General features: G+C 32.4%; 1 protein-coding gene across 2 annotated transcripts in view; it reads right to left on the reverse strand.

Annotated features, from left to right (window-relative positions):
• The window catches only part of LOC106879726 (tumor protein 63), a 274,347-nt gene that overhangs the window by 192,830 nt on the left and 63,449 nt on the right, over nucleotides 1-18,068 (reverse strand). For both annotated transcript variants that reach the window (XM_052972114.1, XM_052972118.1), the window contains exon 2: nucleotides 9,980-10,095. In XM_052972114.1, the coding sequence (XP_052828074.1) occupies nucleotides 9,980-10,095 (116 nt within the window). The remainder of the gene's footprint in view (nucleotides 1-9,979; nucleotides 10,096-18,068) is intronic.

The raw sequence follows: 18,068 nt of genomic DNA on the forward strand, positions 1-18,068 counted from the left end.
TATATATATATATATATATATATATATATATATATATATGTATATATATCTATGTGTGTGTGTCATTGTGTCTGTGTTTGTCCCCCAACCACCACTGCTTGAGAACCAGTGCTGGTATGTTTGCGTCCCTGTAACTTAGTGGTTGGCTATAGAAACCAATAGAATAAGTACAAGGTTTAAAAGAGGAGTACTGTGGTCAATTCATTCAACTAAAAATTCAAGGCAGTGCCCCAGCATGGCCACAATCTAATGACTGAAACAAGTAAAAGATAAAAGATACACACACAATGATGCATTTTTAATCTAGTTAGTTTTCATTACTAAACACAATGCCGTTATTCTATTTATGCTTATGTGTACGGAAGAATTAAGTTCACCTCATTCACATTATTGTCACTCTTTTGATATAAACAAAATGAAAGAAGTATATTCTTTGTTTATATGTAACATGCAGTTATGTAATAAAATTTTGTTACATACAAAATGAAAGTGAATTGAAGCAAGCTGATATGTAGATATACAATAGCAATGAAATCTCAGTATTACTTATGCTAAAGTAATGGACATATTTTCACAAATGTGCCTGACTGAATGTTTTCTCCTAACTTCCAGAAGAGTTTCAGAAAATTCACACAAGTTGGCTTTGTTTCTTCATAACTTTTAGGAAAATGGGTATTTTTAAATAAAGATTTCTATGAATGTCTTTCAGAGAGCGTAAATTATGATTATATAGGAATTTGATGTGGAAAAAAATAGTGCGCACACACACACACACACACACACACATACATACTGACACACATCACAATTTTTTTGAAACTAAGTTTCATTTTGTAGATATACATGATGTGTATATGTACAAGTGCTATCCCGCCAAATTCTTTCTCATATTGAACTCCGATATAATTGTAATCCATACATTCTGAAAGGTATTTGTAGAAAATTTCATGAAAAATATCAATTTTTCTGAAAGGCATGAGGAAACAAAACCAACTCATGTGAATTTTCTGAAACTCCTCTCATTATCCTCACAAAAATATTTTCACAACAAATTCTTATATTACTGTAATTTACACAGTACACAAAAACTGCAGTTTGATCATGAACACCACACTGTGGCTAGTTACTGTATATCATGTGTTACCAGAAGTTCATAATAAACATGTATCTTTTAAAATTATAATCAAAGATATTCATATTAAAGCAGTGGCTATACATACACAAATGTGTGCCACCAACTTTTTCTCCTAACTTCCAGAAAAATGGGTATTTTTTTTAATGAAATCTTCCACAAGTACGCTTCAGATGGTGTAGATTCTGATTATATCAGAATTTGTTGTGAAAAAAGGTTTTGGATGAATAGAGAGAGGAGTTTCACACACATCAGCCTTTTTCCATATAACCTTAGCAAAAATGGGTTTTTGAAATGAAAATTTCAACAGATACTTTTCAGAGTCTATAGATTATGATTACTTCAAAATTTAGCATGCAAATAAAAATTGGTGGAATACCTTACATATATACTGACATACATCACATTCTTTTTGGAAAATTTTTTCACAACAAATTCCGATATAATTGGAATTTACACTATCTGAAACATATTTGTATTAGATCATCAAGTATGAAATTTGTAGTGAGGTATATGGTAAACTTTGACAGCTGCTCATTTTGCACCATTATTATATTTTGACAATCTTTATTTTTTGTTAGAAAGCTGACACATCTATTTCTTTATTATAACTCATTTTTGAATCGAATGGTAACACGTGATGAGAAATGGGTTCAATGCAACAACTATAAACATTCAGCATAATGGCTGGACAAAGACAAGCCACCAAAACACAGTCCAAAAACCAGAATACATCAAAAGAAGCTGATGGTGTGTGTTTGATGGTCTGGCGCAGGTGTGATCCATAATGATTTCATTAAACCAGGCTCATCAATCATGGCCGAAGTATACTGCAGCCAACTGGACCAAATGATGCAGAAACTTACAAAAAAACAGCCTAGATTAGTCAACAGATCCACTCCTATTTTGCTGCAAGACAATGCCACTGAAATGGTAAAAGTGTATTGACAATATGGATGCATACTTTGATGAATAAAACTATTCCTTGTATTTATAAAACATTAGCAAACAATATTTTCTTTTCTACAAATTTCATACTTGATGATCTAATAGAAAATTTCATTAAAAAATATCAATTTTTTTTTAAAGTTAAGAGGAAAGGAAGCCAATGGGGCACATATGTGTAGGTACGCTGCAAGTAACACCCCAGTCAATTACTGTGCATCATTGCACGTGCATGATGTTTTTTATGGACTTCCATAAAAAACATATATCTTTTAAGATATGTCCATAAAAAACATATATCTTTTAAAATATGTCCATAAAAAACATATCTTTTAAAATTAAAATCGAAGATACACACACACACACTCAACATACTCTTTTGGAAGAGGATTATAGCCAACTTCATTACTTGATTAGTACTTATTCTATCAAACCTGGAAGATGGAAGACAAAGTTGACCACAGTGAGATCTGAACTTAGAATGTAAAAGAATGTAATTAAAACCCATCACAGAAAGTATTTTGTCTGTATACCAATTCTGGCACTCTAATGTCTTAGAATTTCCTATATCACAGACTAAGGATAACTGAGTAAATTAGAAGCAGTTAATATTCAAGGTAGTGATTGGATAGAACACAAAATTAGAGAAGTTACAGATGAATGGAAATTTAGGGAAAAAAAGATTGGATAATATGGGTCTGACATTGTAGAATTGGTTAAAAACCTTTCTAATTTTGCAATTTCATTCTTTACTGAAAAATTATGCACATCCCTAAATGAGACATTAACAATTCTGAATTTATAGTAACTCAGTAATAGCATTTCATTTTATTTTCATAATTTATCTCAGATTTGTATTTATTTGATTTATGCTAGGTCTTTTTATTCAAATTTAAGTATATCTCTGATGGAAGAGTACTGTCAATTAGTAATTAAGATATTAACAAGATTAAGCCTCCTGTGTCTGAAATCAAAAATTTCTGAGTCAACTTTCCAGTTATTCACAAGATGCATTCATCCTCATCATCATTGTCCTTTAACGTCCATTTTCCACACTGGCATAAGTTGGACGGTTTGACCAGAGCTGGCAAGCTGGGGAGTTGCACCAGGTTCCAGCCTGATTTGGCTTGGTTTCTACAGCTGGATGCCCTTCCTAATGCCAACCACTTTACAGTGTGTGTTGGTTGCTTTTAATGTGAAACTGGCACAAGCACTTTTGTGTGACACCAGCACCAGTGCTTTTTATGTGACACCAGCACAGGACTCTTGAAGTCCAATCCTCTTTGCCAGAGGGTGTGGCTTTAACTTAACACTTCTGCTATGGAAGATGGGTTTTCTGGTGAACAGCAAGGTGCCAGGTATGTTGGTCCTTATTTCAAAATCATTAAATGTTATAAACATTTTGCGCTTTTCCTACTTTTGAATATTAAATAGTTTATCAACTATTTCTCAATGTAACTTCATGTATACTTTCCTTTGTACATTTAGCTAGTGAAAATCATTAAAAAAAAACTAAAACCTTACACCAGCCAAAATAATAGATACTGGGATTAATTAGCACTAATTAAATTGTTTTTTTTTTTGTTTCTTTGTAACTATCTTAACAAATTCCTCACTAACTTTTATAGCATATATCAAGTTGTATGTCTACATTTTTGTTGAATGTTTCTAACACTGTTGCATTTCACTATCAAATAGTTTCCTTGTGAAACCATAAGTATATTACCCAGTAATTAATTGTACATTAAGGGAATCAATGTAATTTCATTTCTAAAATCTATGCAAATCCTTATATATTTTTTTTTACTGTCTGCTTTTTATTATTATGCATCACACAAAACAGCAGGCTGGCAGGATTATTAGCATGCCATATAAAAAGTGTAACAGCATTTTTTCCAGTTTTGCATTCTGAGTTCAAATTCTGTTGAGGTTGCCTCTGCCTTTCACCCTCTCAGAGTCGATAAAATAAGTACAAGTTGAGCACTGGAGTTGATATAATTAACTAGTCCCTTCTCTCAGAATTTCATGCCTTGTGTCAACAGCAGAAAGAATTATCACACAATTTTAAGCACAAGTATTGTGAAACAACTTCATACAGCAAGATTTGTCATCAAGAGTAAAAGCTCTCTGAAATTATTTTTAACAATACACACAATATACAATATTTAGATCTTCAAATAATAGATGAAGCTGCACACATGTCTGTTAACTTCTATCAAAGATTCCCTGCAATTTAAGAGCTTTTACTGATGTACAGTGAAAGAGTGGAGAGGAGATTTTAACTTACTATCAATCTTACATGAACAATGAGCCTAAACAAGTCTGTAACCATTATCTAAGCCTTTTACATTAATCTGTCTGTCTATTAATCTGGCTGAATTATATGCTATTCCTGCTTCATAGATGAATAGTTAACTAGCAGGAAGAATAACATCCAGCATTTACATTAAAAAAAATCCACTTAGAGAATGTGTATAAGTATTTTCAGTGAATTATAGTGATATATCTGAAGAATTAATTTTCTGTGTGTATCCTGTTTTTTTTTAATTGGTTCATTGTACCCCTGTATGTCATAAGAAAAGGCTAAAAAATTGACATCAAAAAGGAAAACCAGTCATAAGATAATACCTCATAAGTCCCATCTAATTTATACCAGCATTAAAAAAAAGTATGTAAAAATGATGATGATGACAATTTACAAAGATGTTTATTCAAATAAACTTTAAAAAAAAGACTATAAAATCCAACAAAAATAATTAAACCCTATTTATTCTTGTGCAGAAAAAAGAAAGATTAATAATATATTTACATTGACATAGAAAAGCTGGTCTTTAAATCAAAGTTTCAATGACAGGTAAAAAAAAAAATATGATCTAACTAACTATGTCTTGGAGGTTAAGTAGTATATGTATCATAAGAATTTCAAACTTTCCAATCTATGAAAATATAGAAGGGTCTAACATTTAAGATTGCGATAGAAAATGAGGTATCAAATTTAATGCAAATACCAAAGTATAACTCAGTTGGGGAGAAGTGACATTTCTGAAGAAAGAGGCTACAATTAAATTTTGTAGAATAAAATAAAACTAAAGTTCAATATGTTAAAATGTAAAGCATTTTTAGAAAAAAGCATTTTCACATTTTATTATTTTTCATCAATTAACATAAAAGCAGTGATAACAGAAACTAATATGAAAAGTTAAATACATTTGTAATTTCAAACTTCATCTGAAATCATTAATAAACTTAATGTTCTAATTAGAACTAATACTTTATGATCATTTAATTAGTTTCAAATCTGAAGTAAAGACAATAATTTACAGCAACAACATTATCATTTTAGATGCATCTGCCAGATATTCAACTTCATTCTAAAAAGTGTTCATAAGTACAAAGTAATTTCCATGCTGATTACATAGCAAACATACAAAGACAGAATTTGTAAAAACACAGTTGTTTGTCAATTATATTGATAATCACTCATCACATTTGGAATATTGTTTCTAAAATACATTTACCTAGTATATTTTGAAGTATAGCTATAGTTACTTCTTAATGCAAATATATTTTACTACCTTTATCTTAGAAATTGAAAATCAAAACACAATACATACATACACAATCTATGATATGACTACAATTTGACAGCTATAATATTTTGGTATTAGAAGTCTTAGAAGAAAAAGTTACACTACATATTCTCATCAATATATGTTTAACATTTTATTCTGAAATTTATATGTATCCATTTACAGAACATAGGTACTAAATAAATATATCAATAAACTAATTTGTCATAAAACTAATTTATAATGACATAATAAATATAAATTAATAATTTGCATAGCTCTACAAAAAAAACAAAAACTTTAACCTCAATGTACATCTAATAAATATTGGTACTTACCACTTAAAAAAATCTATTTTGAAACACAATTTCTGAAATTTTCAAACTTGGTCTTTCAGTTCTTTAACAAATGTTTTTTTTTTTTTACCTAATCCTTTTGACTCCTGCTACCAGCTTGGTTCTAGTTAGTTTTCTGTGTCCACAGCAGAATCACTGCACTAAGTTATCAGAGTGAAACATGGTGGAACAAAATTTGCAGTTCACAGATAAATAAAGAGCCAGTCTGAATAGCAACCAATAATTTATCCACCAGACACATACTTTTGAATTTAGTAATTTAAAAGATTTATAATCTATTTTGCACTTCCAAGTATATTCATATGGAAATGTTTTGTGTTTTTGTAAATACTATACTTTTTTAACAAACGTGCACAATGCTATAAAGGTGTTATAACACGTATAGGTTCAAATCAAACTAATATTTACTTGACTGGCTGACAGGCTGACAGAACAGCTGGTTGGCTGGCTGCCTTGTGGTAGTGTTGGCTGAGTTGTTGGCTGGTTGGCAATGTTACTGAGTGGCTGGCCAACTAAGTTGTTTATTTTTAGTAATCTAGTCTTTTGACAGTATAATATAATTTGCTTCTATAATAACATGATATCATGATAGCATAATGCTTATGGATCACTAACTATCTTAGTTTAAACTGTCAGCAATAATTATTGATTAAATAATTTAGAATTTAGTGGCAACACTTCCCAACCATCAAATTCTCAATTTATATGCATTCTATATATATAAAATAATGAAAAAAAAATTAAAAAAAGAAAGAACAGAAATGAAAGACAGCAAAAGAAAGATGAAAGAGAAATAATTACCATGGCTAGAGAAACAAAAACTGTTATCTCTAATTGTAAATGCCTTTGCAGGAAAGTATTTAGTAAATGTAAATTAAACAGCTTTCCTTTTATCAGAATCATACATAGATGTTGTCATGATTTCAACCAGATGGCAGGTATCTCAATAATGAAAATTAGCTCAACATTATCCATACAATTGTGAAAAATATAATATTAAAATATGTTAGAAAATAATGTGTTTGCATGTGAATCTCATCCATGTTGGTTACATAAGCATCATAAAATATGATATTCTATGTAAGTTTGAACTAGGTATTGCAAGCCACCAAACTAAATATCAATTTCTAATTAGTTCTACTCTTATCAAGTTGCTTGCTGTTTGAGATCTTTTGAAATTGGCTTCACTTTTTGAAATTTTAAAATTAAGTGAAAATTTTCAAATTTGGTATATTGATTTGATATATTAATTTTGATTTGGTATATCAAATTTGGTATATTAATTTTCAAATTTGGTAATTTTTCACAGTGAATCTGATGCTGTTATTCACTTGCTCCAGAAAAAAAAACATTAGAAAAATGTTAGAGGTTTAAATTTTGATAATTTTTACCCAATCAGAAAACTGAATATGGAAGCTGGCAATTTCTGCATAATGACAGCATTACAATGACAAAACATTCAACAACGGAATTTTTAATAAATAAAGTCATGTGAAATGTTTGAACAGGCATGTAATGTGAAAAATTACAAAAAAAACTTAAGCTGAAACTAAACATTAAATTATCAAAAAAATGGAAGTTTCAATGCACTCTAAGAGTGTCTGTGTAACTTAGGCAGAACATCTGCATTCACAGCCACAATAAGAGTGAAGGATGTTTCTATGAAAGTCTAACAATCAATAATTTATATAAATTTCTACTTCTTCAGAAATAATCATTAAAGTTATTGTTAACATTTTGAAATCAAATGGTTAAATTCATTAGTAACATTTTAATAAAACCCGGTTAATCTGCCATTCCTGAGTTATCCAGTCTCAAGTATTACTTTCACATGTTTAGAGACCTAATCCTAAACATGTATAACTAATTAAACATATTGTATTTTGAGAGGGTCATTTTGTTAATAAAGGCACATAACACATTGGTTGTAATTCACTTCTTTATTGTTGATTAATTGGTTAAGTTAGTCTGTTAAATACTTTTGCCACATAGCTGCGGCCAAATCAACGGCTGCCACTTTCTGTGACTCCAAAAATTTATGAGTTACAGAAAAAAGGATACTAAATAAAAAATTAATTGTGAGATGAAAGACTTTGAGAAAAGAATCAATAATGAATTAATTAACTAATTAATTAACATTAAAGTAGTGAACAACATCCTGTGCATGCATTTATTAGTAGCATGAACCTCTCAAAGTATAACAAAATCTCTTTCACAATTTCACCTCAAGAATTTCATCAAATACCATCAGACACAGCCAAAGACTTTTCTGATGTGAAGTGCAATATGTCTTTCCCCAAAATAACAAAAAAAAACATCATATATTTCCAAAAATTTTTTTTCATAAAAATATTGGAAAAATTTCCCTCAAAGTAGAAAATCCAACATTAATGGGCATTCTGATCTAAAATTCCACCAATTGGCTGTTGTGGCATGGCTTCTACAGCTTGATGCCCTTCCTCATGCCAACCACTCTACAGGAGTGCATTTATGCAGCACCGGTACAAGTGCATTTTATGTGGCACCGGCACCTGTAAAGGACAAGCTTGTATGTATGGATGACTGGTTTTACTCAGCTTGGCACATTTTCTCAAGTACAGCAAACCATCACAACTCCCAGTCTCATGTCATTTCCTTAGTGAGGCCAAGCATCTGAAGAGCCTTCCTCACCACTTCATCCCATGTCTTCACTTCATCCCATGTCTTTCTATCTCTTACACAGGTTCCCGCCACAATTAGAGCTTGACGCTTCTTTATGACCAAACTAGCACAGTCTTCTCTCTTGCATACAACATCTGATGCCTCTTACACCCAGTTTCCCTCTTAAATCATTTACGCTCTATCATGCATGCACACTGACATTACCCATCCAGCAGAGCATACTAGCTTCATTTCTTTTAAGCCTTTGCAAGTCCTCTATAGTCAAAGCCGGCATCATACAATCTGCCTTTCACTCTAAGAAGCCCTTAGTTACCAACAAAGGTAGAAGCTTTCTGAACTTAGCCCAGCCCATTCTCATTTTAACAACTACACTCTCAGAACTTCCTCCTCCCGTGTTAACTTGGTAGCTATCTGCTACTTCTAATGATCTTCTCAAGCATTTGAGGGAGTCTATTGTCAGCACAGTTTTAGTGCTTATTGTATCTGCACATTTGCCACACACAAAAACTATTTTCTCTGTTAACCTTCCTGTAATACTGTTGCGCCTCTTACATGTCCAAACCTTGCACTGTGTACAATGTTTGGAGTTTCTAACAACACTTTTCTTACATATCAAGCAGAGCCATCTCTCTGAAGGGACTTGTGATTTTGGATGTGAACTTTTTTCTCATATATTTTTGATCAAAAACTGACACTTACATATCATGCCAGGTTCCTCAATTACCCTCATATTTCCACCCCTTCACAACGTTTGTCCCATTATAGGTTAATATACTGGAGCACTATAACACAATTTAACATTAAGACAACCTGATCTCTTAATTTAATTATCTTAATTTAAAAAGATGATTTGTGTCTCAAGGTCAATGTGTCATTATCACTACTTCTCATTGCTGTCTAATTATCTTACCTATATTTATTGATTAACCATATACATGACAACCAAAAGTTGGCATGAAAGTGAGGCATAATAATAAATGGATTGTAGTTCCCTAGAAATTACACTGTCAGACTTTGGCAAGTATCTCATTTGTTCTCTTTTACTGGATAATAATGAAAAAAAAAAAAGAAATTTCATATTTGTATGTAAAAATTAATTATTTCATCAAATGTCTGATACTGTCTATTTACTGATTGTTGAATGAGAGTTGAAACTAAGTACAGTTCTCTTCAGTATTAATCAGTTTGATAGATCTCATCGATAAATGATTTTAATAAAGCAATAAAAAGGATATTTTGCAAAACAGTAATTATTTAGTTTGTTTTTGATATATGACAAAACAAACAACTCTTATGAAATCTAAAGTATGTCTTACCTGCAGTCTGGATTCACAGTGATGGTATTACGATTATATGTCCTATTTGGAACAAACTCAGATTTTAGTACTTGTGACATGAAGCTTGGTTGTTTTTTTCTACTTTGGCACCAAATCTGTGAAATTACAAAATAGAACTATTATCAGTTATTTTTCAATATCTACAACCACTAGGTTTAAAAACATTACATAAAAAAAAAATATTAATCCTTTTGATACCAACCTACCTGAGATCACCCTTTATTTTACAGTACAAGTTTCCTGCTTTAAAGTGATCTAAATGCTATTCTGCTATAGTGCATGCCATGGTGTATAGTGTTATCTTCAATGTGTAGGTATTTGATTTCTGGTTCATACTTAGTAATTCAATTGATAATCTGCTAAATCAACAACACTAACACTCTCATGGGAATACATTGCATGAATGTTTGCAATTTTGAGATATTTTAAAGAAAATATAATATCTTGAAGCTCGGCATAATAAAAAAAATCATACATTAGAAAAATTATACATATAAAATTTTCTTATGCTTCCTTTCTTTTTCTTTCACTTTTGTTAAGAAAGACTGCTTTTTCAAATATTAATTGTTTAGGACACATATGTGAATTAAATATATTCATATGCCCTTGAAACTTAAATATTCCATACTTGGATCCCTTTCTAAGTGCAGGCCTCTATATTGTTATAATCCTGTATCTAATTAGTCAAAATTACTTAAGTAAAATAATTTAGTTTATGGACAAACATAAATTATATACTTTTGGTGTCATAAATATTATAGTTTAAATACTTGTAATTACACACTTCTAAAAACCATTAAAAAACAGCTATAATTTTTAAATAAAACAAAATGTAATATTACTGTAGTTACTGAAATCTCCATAAAACATTATTGCTTTATGTACTAGATGACAAAGGACTGTAGCAAGGGGCAAGATGCTATGAGACCCACTTAACCTATACCAGCATGGAAAAAGTCATAAAATGATGACATTGATAATATTTGAATATAATATAAATTTGTTTTATATTTACAATTTTATATGAACAGAAATTTGAATCCTTTATAATCACAATTAGATATAATATAAATAAATCATTCTAATGTACCTCAAAGTGAATACAGCTTTCAATAATAGCTCATAATATATTGGATGACAAAAAGGTTATAAGCAGGCTTTGGCCTCTTTTTCCAAACATGAAATTTTTAACCCAAGATATTACAAGCTAATATATATAGCTTCATTCAATTCATGATATACTATGAAAATTATTTATTCAAATATTTCTTCATTATTCTACATTTGTATTCTATAAATTTAAATGTGGGGTTGTAAATGAACTATAAAAAATCAAAGAAAATATAAACATTTTTTGGAACAAAAAGTGGTCAATACTGGCAAGGATTTGTATAATAAATTTTTCAATGAAGGGTTCTACTAGAAACATTGCAGATCTTTTCCCCCCTCCTTACAACACATTATAATAAACAAAATAGTTTTGATTTTGCTAATTTAAAAGAAAAATAATTACACACATGCAGAGAAATCATGATCATCATCATCATCATTATCATAACTTCAATGTCTAATTTTTCATATTTGAATGGGTCAGATGAAATTCTCTGAAATGAATTTTCTACAGCCAAATGCTCCTACTTTTGCAAACTCTCACCTGTTTCAAACTAAAGTAATATATTCCTCCAGTCTGGACACCTTTCCACAGAAGATTACAAAGAAATGAAACCACTACTTATATAATGTGCTTACAGTTAGTACTCAATGTCATGACAATGAAACACACATACACACACAAATGTGTATATGTTAATTTGCTTTTAATGGCCGGCACATTGTCAAACAACATTCCCAGGAACAAAAAAATCCTCATGAGACAGGTCAAAGATCTCAAAGTGGATGAATAGACAACTGAAATATAGAGAGAAGTCTATCTTAACACATACACTCCTAGAAACTGAAAGCAAGATCAAACTCTCTCACAAAAAGAAAAGAGCAGAGAGAGAGAAGAGGGCTGTGAAAGCATAAAAACAGATCTCAAAGCTTTCTATAAATTTGCAAAGGAAACAGCCACAGTGCAATATAAAATAGGATCATTGTTCCAAGGGAATGACTCACTGACAGCAGACCCATGAAGGATAAGTGAGACACTCAGTGAACAATTTAAAAGTGTCCTCACTTTCTTCCTTGGACACATGCAGATAAAAAAATCTAGCTGAATTCTTTGATATTGCAGCTCTAAAAAAAGGCGGCACCAGCCATCGATTACATCAACATTGAGGAAATAGATGTAACAGTGGCCATAGATGAAATGAGCTCATGCTCCACCACTGGTCCTAATAGCTTCCGAGCTATTCTCCTAAAGTCATGTAAGCAGGCTTTAGCAAAATCACTTCAGATATTTTTCCAAAGTTTCCTTGTAAGTGGTATACTTCCCAGAAAGTTGAAAGAAGGCCCTATCCACAAAGATGGAAGCAGAGCAGAGGCCAAAAACTACAGGCCAATCTCTCTGACTTTGCATATCAATAAAGCCATAGAGCGAATCACCAGAAAGAAGTTGATAATGTTCCTAGAAGAAAATGACCTACTGAACAATACACAGCATGACTTCTGTCCAGGAAGAAGCAGCCTCACATAGCTCCTACAGTACTATGACTGGTTTTTGAAACAGCTGCTTGACCATTCAGATGTCAATGTGATATACCTTGACTTCGCAAAGGTATTTTATAAGGTAGATCATGGCATGATATGTAATAAGCTACGAGACCTTGGCATTTCTGGTAAACTGGGAGAGTGGCTACATGACTTCCTTAAAAACAGAAGTCAGATAGTTGCAGCCAATGGTGCCCTTTCTGAGGAAACTCAAATACTGAGTTGTCTCCCCCATGGAACTGTTCCGAGGCCATTACTGTTAATAATAGCCCTCTTAGACATGCCCACGGTCACTTGGACAACCACTGTCACTAGCTATGCCAATGATACAAAATTATCACAGGTAATAAAAAAACCAAGATGACGCTGCAAGCTTACAGCAGGACCTGAATTCAATATACAAGTGCACCAAGATAAACAACATGCAGTTTAATGCTGGAAAATTTCAAGCACTGCACTATTAACTCATGACTGCACTACAGCCAGCATATGCAAGACCCGAAGGCACTACAATCCCAGAGTTACAGGTAGTGAAAGACTTGGGGATCAATATGTACAATGACGCATCATTTTATATGCACATTACCAAGATGGCAACAAAATGCAGACAATTGGCAGGATGGATACTGAGGTCCTTCAAGACAAGAAACCAAGAAACTATGTTGATCCTGTGGAGAACCTTTGTTCTCAGCTACGTGGACTATTGCTCCCAGTTATGGTCACCACATAGTGCCAAACTAACAGCAGAGTTTGAGGCAGTCCAATGCCACTACACTAAAAAGATTGAAACAGTGCAGCAGATGAGCTACAGGGATAGGCTGAGAAAACTGCAATTTTACTCCCTGAAGTTAAGGAATGAGAGATATGCCATAATCTACAAATGGAAAACTCTAGAAGGGGTAGTACCTAATTTCAGCACTGTGTGTTATACAAATGCCAAAACTGGCCGTCATTGTATTGTACCAAAGGTACCATCCACTCTATCTAAATTCAAGATCAGGTACTGTAATAGTCTTGGGTTCAAAGGCCCACAGCTCTTCAATACCCTGCCACAAAAATTAAGCGAAAGTAGATGTCTTCAAAAAGGAACTAGACATCCTCCTCTCCACAATACTGGATGAACCAACATCCTGGCACAAGGTGCAGATGAGGACAGCAGAATCAACAGCTGGGACAAAGGCAAATACAGGAGTAGTGATGTGAAATGTCCCAGACTGAGGAAATCAGAAAGAATAAAATCACCATTGGCTTCAACCACGGCCTCCAGACAACTTTGGAATCTCCTGCAACTCTTCTGGATGGTCTTCTTGTTTAAATTGGTGAATAATGCCATAATCCTTGCCTTCAGTCATCTTTGGTATTACAAAGAGTTTTATTGGTCTCTCGCTCAAATGCACCCCACACATAATAATCAAGGGGGTTGCAGTCTGGAGAGTTAGGTGACCAGATGTTCGGAGTAATGTGGTCGCAGAAATTGTCTGACAGCCATGACTAGGTTCTCCTGTATGTGTGGCATGGTCTAGAGTCCTGTTGCCAAACACAGGGTCTTCCAGCAGCCACCCTCTTGACCCAGGGCTACATTACCTCCTCCAGACACATGATGTAGGCCTCCAGGTTGAGTCTGAGGCTGTGCGAGAAGATGAATGGAGGCATAACGTTGCCATCTCTAGTAATCACTCCAAACATCACGATGTTGACTAGATGTTTGATTTTTATCACTCTCAGTACATGTTTTGGACACACAGAAAGTCCTCAGATTAACATCCTAACACTGAAATGTTTGTATTGGAGCATCCAGTGCAAATGCCAAGCAGTACAGCATGTCATTTCCAAATTTCTGGCAGAGTGAGTTGCATCATGGTGCCGTTTTTTCACTGAAGGTGCCCAACTGACCCTACTATACTATGTAGTTGACTAAATCAAAAACAAACAATGCACATGCACAAAATTAAAATATAAAAATTGCAACAATTTACTTATCACACCTTGTGCGTGTGTGTGTGTGTGTGTGTGTGTGTGTGTGTGTGTGTGTGTGTGTGTGTGTGTGTGTGTGTGTGTGTAAGAAAACTTTAAATACCATAAGACTAATTGCCTGAGAAGTAACTCAGCTTTGAAGAATATATATATACATTTCTACTCAAATACACAAATTTGCACAAAATATATACATATATATATACAACACATACATACACTCACATACAATGCATTTATGTACATATACACACACATACATATATACACATACGTACACTCACATACAATGCATTTATGTATATAAACACACACATACATACACACACAATATATATATAATGCAATCCAATCTAGTAGTATTTGGAATGCAACCAAAACAATGATATTAGAAAGGAAATTGTTGATTATTTTGTCCAAAGTATCTGATAGAAAACTTACTTATTCAGGCAGTTGCTGAGATACAAGTCAGTTTTTAATAATGATCTGCAGCTAACATTTAACCACCATCAAATATTTGCTGACCACAGGTAAGCTCACCTAATAGATTTGATTTTTCCTGAATGATAAATTGCTATCATTTTTTTTAAATATGTGAAAGTATTATTAACACAGGTGCCACCTGTTTAGATATTTTTTTCTCTCTGTATATATTGAAGCTCAAGTGACTAAATAGTGCATGCATATCTAGAAAGAAAAACATGTAGTAACCTTTTTCCCCCAGGCTGAGATCTTTGTTGTGCAGTTAAGTTACTTTCAGCATAACCTGAAAAGATAATACAAACAAAATATTCTAATTTCTCTCAGAAAAGTATAACTGAAATGTTGATTGATAAGTGCATCTAAAATTTAATTAGGAATGATTTGAAATATATGCACTTATATATTTTCCAATATAAATGAAACAGCTAATAGATCATGCTTTTCAGTTTGTTATATATTACCATTGAAATCAAATCAAAAATTTGCTTGAGGCTTTACATCAAGGTTTCAGTACATTGTTTTGTTTTGTTTTCTAGTTTTTGGTGTATTTTACTGTAAACTTGGGAAAAATTAGTCTATCATGATAAATTGTATTCAATTTTAAAATACTTGAAATTAAAATATGTACATATATCTGAATCTGTATTGACAACTAAGCCACACAAACACTTCAATAAACCTTTTTATCCTTTAGTGATGATATCACATAAGCATTTTTTTAAATTTCCTTTTCACAAAGATCTTAAACAAACAACTACTTTTTTCATCCTACATAATGCTCTTTTGTCTAATGACAATGAGAAATCTAAGTGTGAAGGAAGCTCTTAGAGTAGAACAGACTATATCTAAATATACTAAAATCAGTGTCAAAATAGAAAACATTTTCTATATGAAATTTAGTATACTGGTGGGAGTCATCCAAAATATAATTTACAAGCTGCTCCAAATCACTGTATGTTTAGGAGTGGATGACTGAGAGAAATTCTATATTTTAACAACTTCTCATTTCAGAATGTATAGAAAAATTTCACATGTAAAAATCTTGATAGCAAAGTCTAGAGTGCAAAAGGTTTGTTAGCAATTAAGATCAGAAAACATTGTATTGAATGTAAAATGGTCTAGCTCAGTTTGAGTAGGGGGAGTGATATGTGAAAACTAAAAATGCAAGTACATTATTTACATTTGACGGATATTTGTCCTCATCTTGTTTGTTGTTAACACAACATTTTGGCTTCATCAGGTGTCTTGGAGAAATTTCGAACATGGGTTCTCATTTCGATGTTATTAACATTATTATTATTATTGTTATTATTACTATTTTTATTATTATTATTACTATTTTTATTATTATTATTATTATTATTATTATTATTATTATTATTATTATTATTATTATTATTATTCAGGTCACTGTCTGGAATCGAACTCGGAATCTTGGAGTTAGTAGCCTGTGTTCTTAACCACTACACCATATGCCCATGTACACAATTCCTCATCTCTTACATATAGAACTGTAAAGATGCAAGCTATGAAACCATGTTCCCTTCAGAAGACTAGATTGGAATCAGAGCTTTAGATGCAATAAATGTTTGTTGTAGGTAACATATAAATGGAGCTAAAAATAGTTCTATTAAAAGTAGCCAAAATGAGATTTGAGTAGAAGAATTCCAATATATGAAGCCAATGCAAGAATGATGATATTGTATAGCAATGTAACATGGACAAGGTGTGTTGAAAATTTGTGGTAACTAAAATAAAATAGACTGGGTATGCTTCAAAAGACAAGTAATATGAATACATATCATAAGCTGGGAAAAAATGAGTTGGAAAAGTAGTGAGGCATCAAAGGAGTTGAATCAATGTGCGGAGATCAGGGAGCTTGTACTGGATGAACAATTAATGCAAATGGATGACAATGAAAAATGTGGCACTTCACCAATGAAAGAATTTCTTGTAGGCCATTGTTGAGCTCTGATTCAAAAGTGTGAAACAAGTGCAATATGAATTTTCCTCTAGATGAGATGCTAGTCTTATTGCCGGTGACATTCACACATTATCTAGCGCCATTCCAACAGGTGGGTAAACTGAGGGATTGAAGAATAAATATACTGCAATACACACAATGAAATTTACAAAGTGGTTTTGCAGGCAAAAGTATTGAACTAGTAATCTAATTTATCAACTTGTCCACTAATGATAGAGGCAGATTAAGGATGATTCAGAAAAATGTAATGAAGCTAGATCTACCAACATTATTTTCTCCAAGCAATAAAGGATGAGATACTTACAGTTGTTAGCATCTATATTATAATAAAGAAAACTGCTCAGTAATTTGTTTGGAGTATGCAACTTTTACTAAAAGAGAGCAATTATTAAAGTCTACACTCTACAAAATTCTTAAATATTCAAATGTGTTTTTATCAAAATGTGTTTTTCAAATTTCTTTTATTATTCAAGAGTTCAACTACAAAAAACTAATTTAAACTCATTGTTAGATAGCGTTCCTTCTTTGTCTTTTGTCTCTCTCTTTCTCTCTCTGACATTACTTTCTACAGGCATATCAATAACATTTCTCAAAAGTGTAAGTATAATCCAGCATCAGCCAGTTTATTTGATTCCAGGATCCTTTCATAGTTGTTAGGTGTGTTGTTGAAGAAATAGAAAGCTTCTTATAATTAATTCCTTTGCTAAGATCACTGTTCATGTTATCCTAATTCATATGATCATCATCATCATCATCATCATCGTTTAACGTCCGCTTTCCATGCTAGCATGGGTTGGACGATTTGACTGAGGACTGGTGAAACCGGATGGCAACACCAGGCTCCAGTCTGATTTGGCAGAGTTTCTACAGCTGGATGCCCTTCCTAACGCCAACCACTCAGAGAGTGTAGTGGGTGCTTTTACGTGTCACCCGCACGAAAACGGCCACGCTCGAAATGGTGTCTTTTATGTGCCACCC

This window comes from Octopus bimaculoides, chromosome 12 (assembly GCF_001194135.2).
Source record: "Octopus bimaculoides isolate UCB-OBI-ISO-001 chromosome 12, ASM119413v2, whole genome shotgun sequence".
In the NCBI taxonomy this organism is placed as follows: Eukaryota; Metazoa; Mollusca; class Cephalopoda; order Octopoda; family Octopodidae; genus Octopus; species Octopus bimaculoides.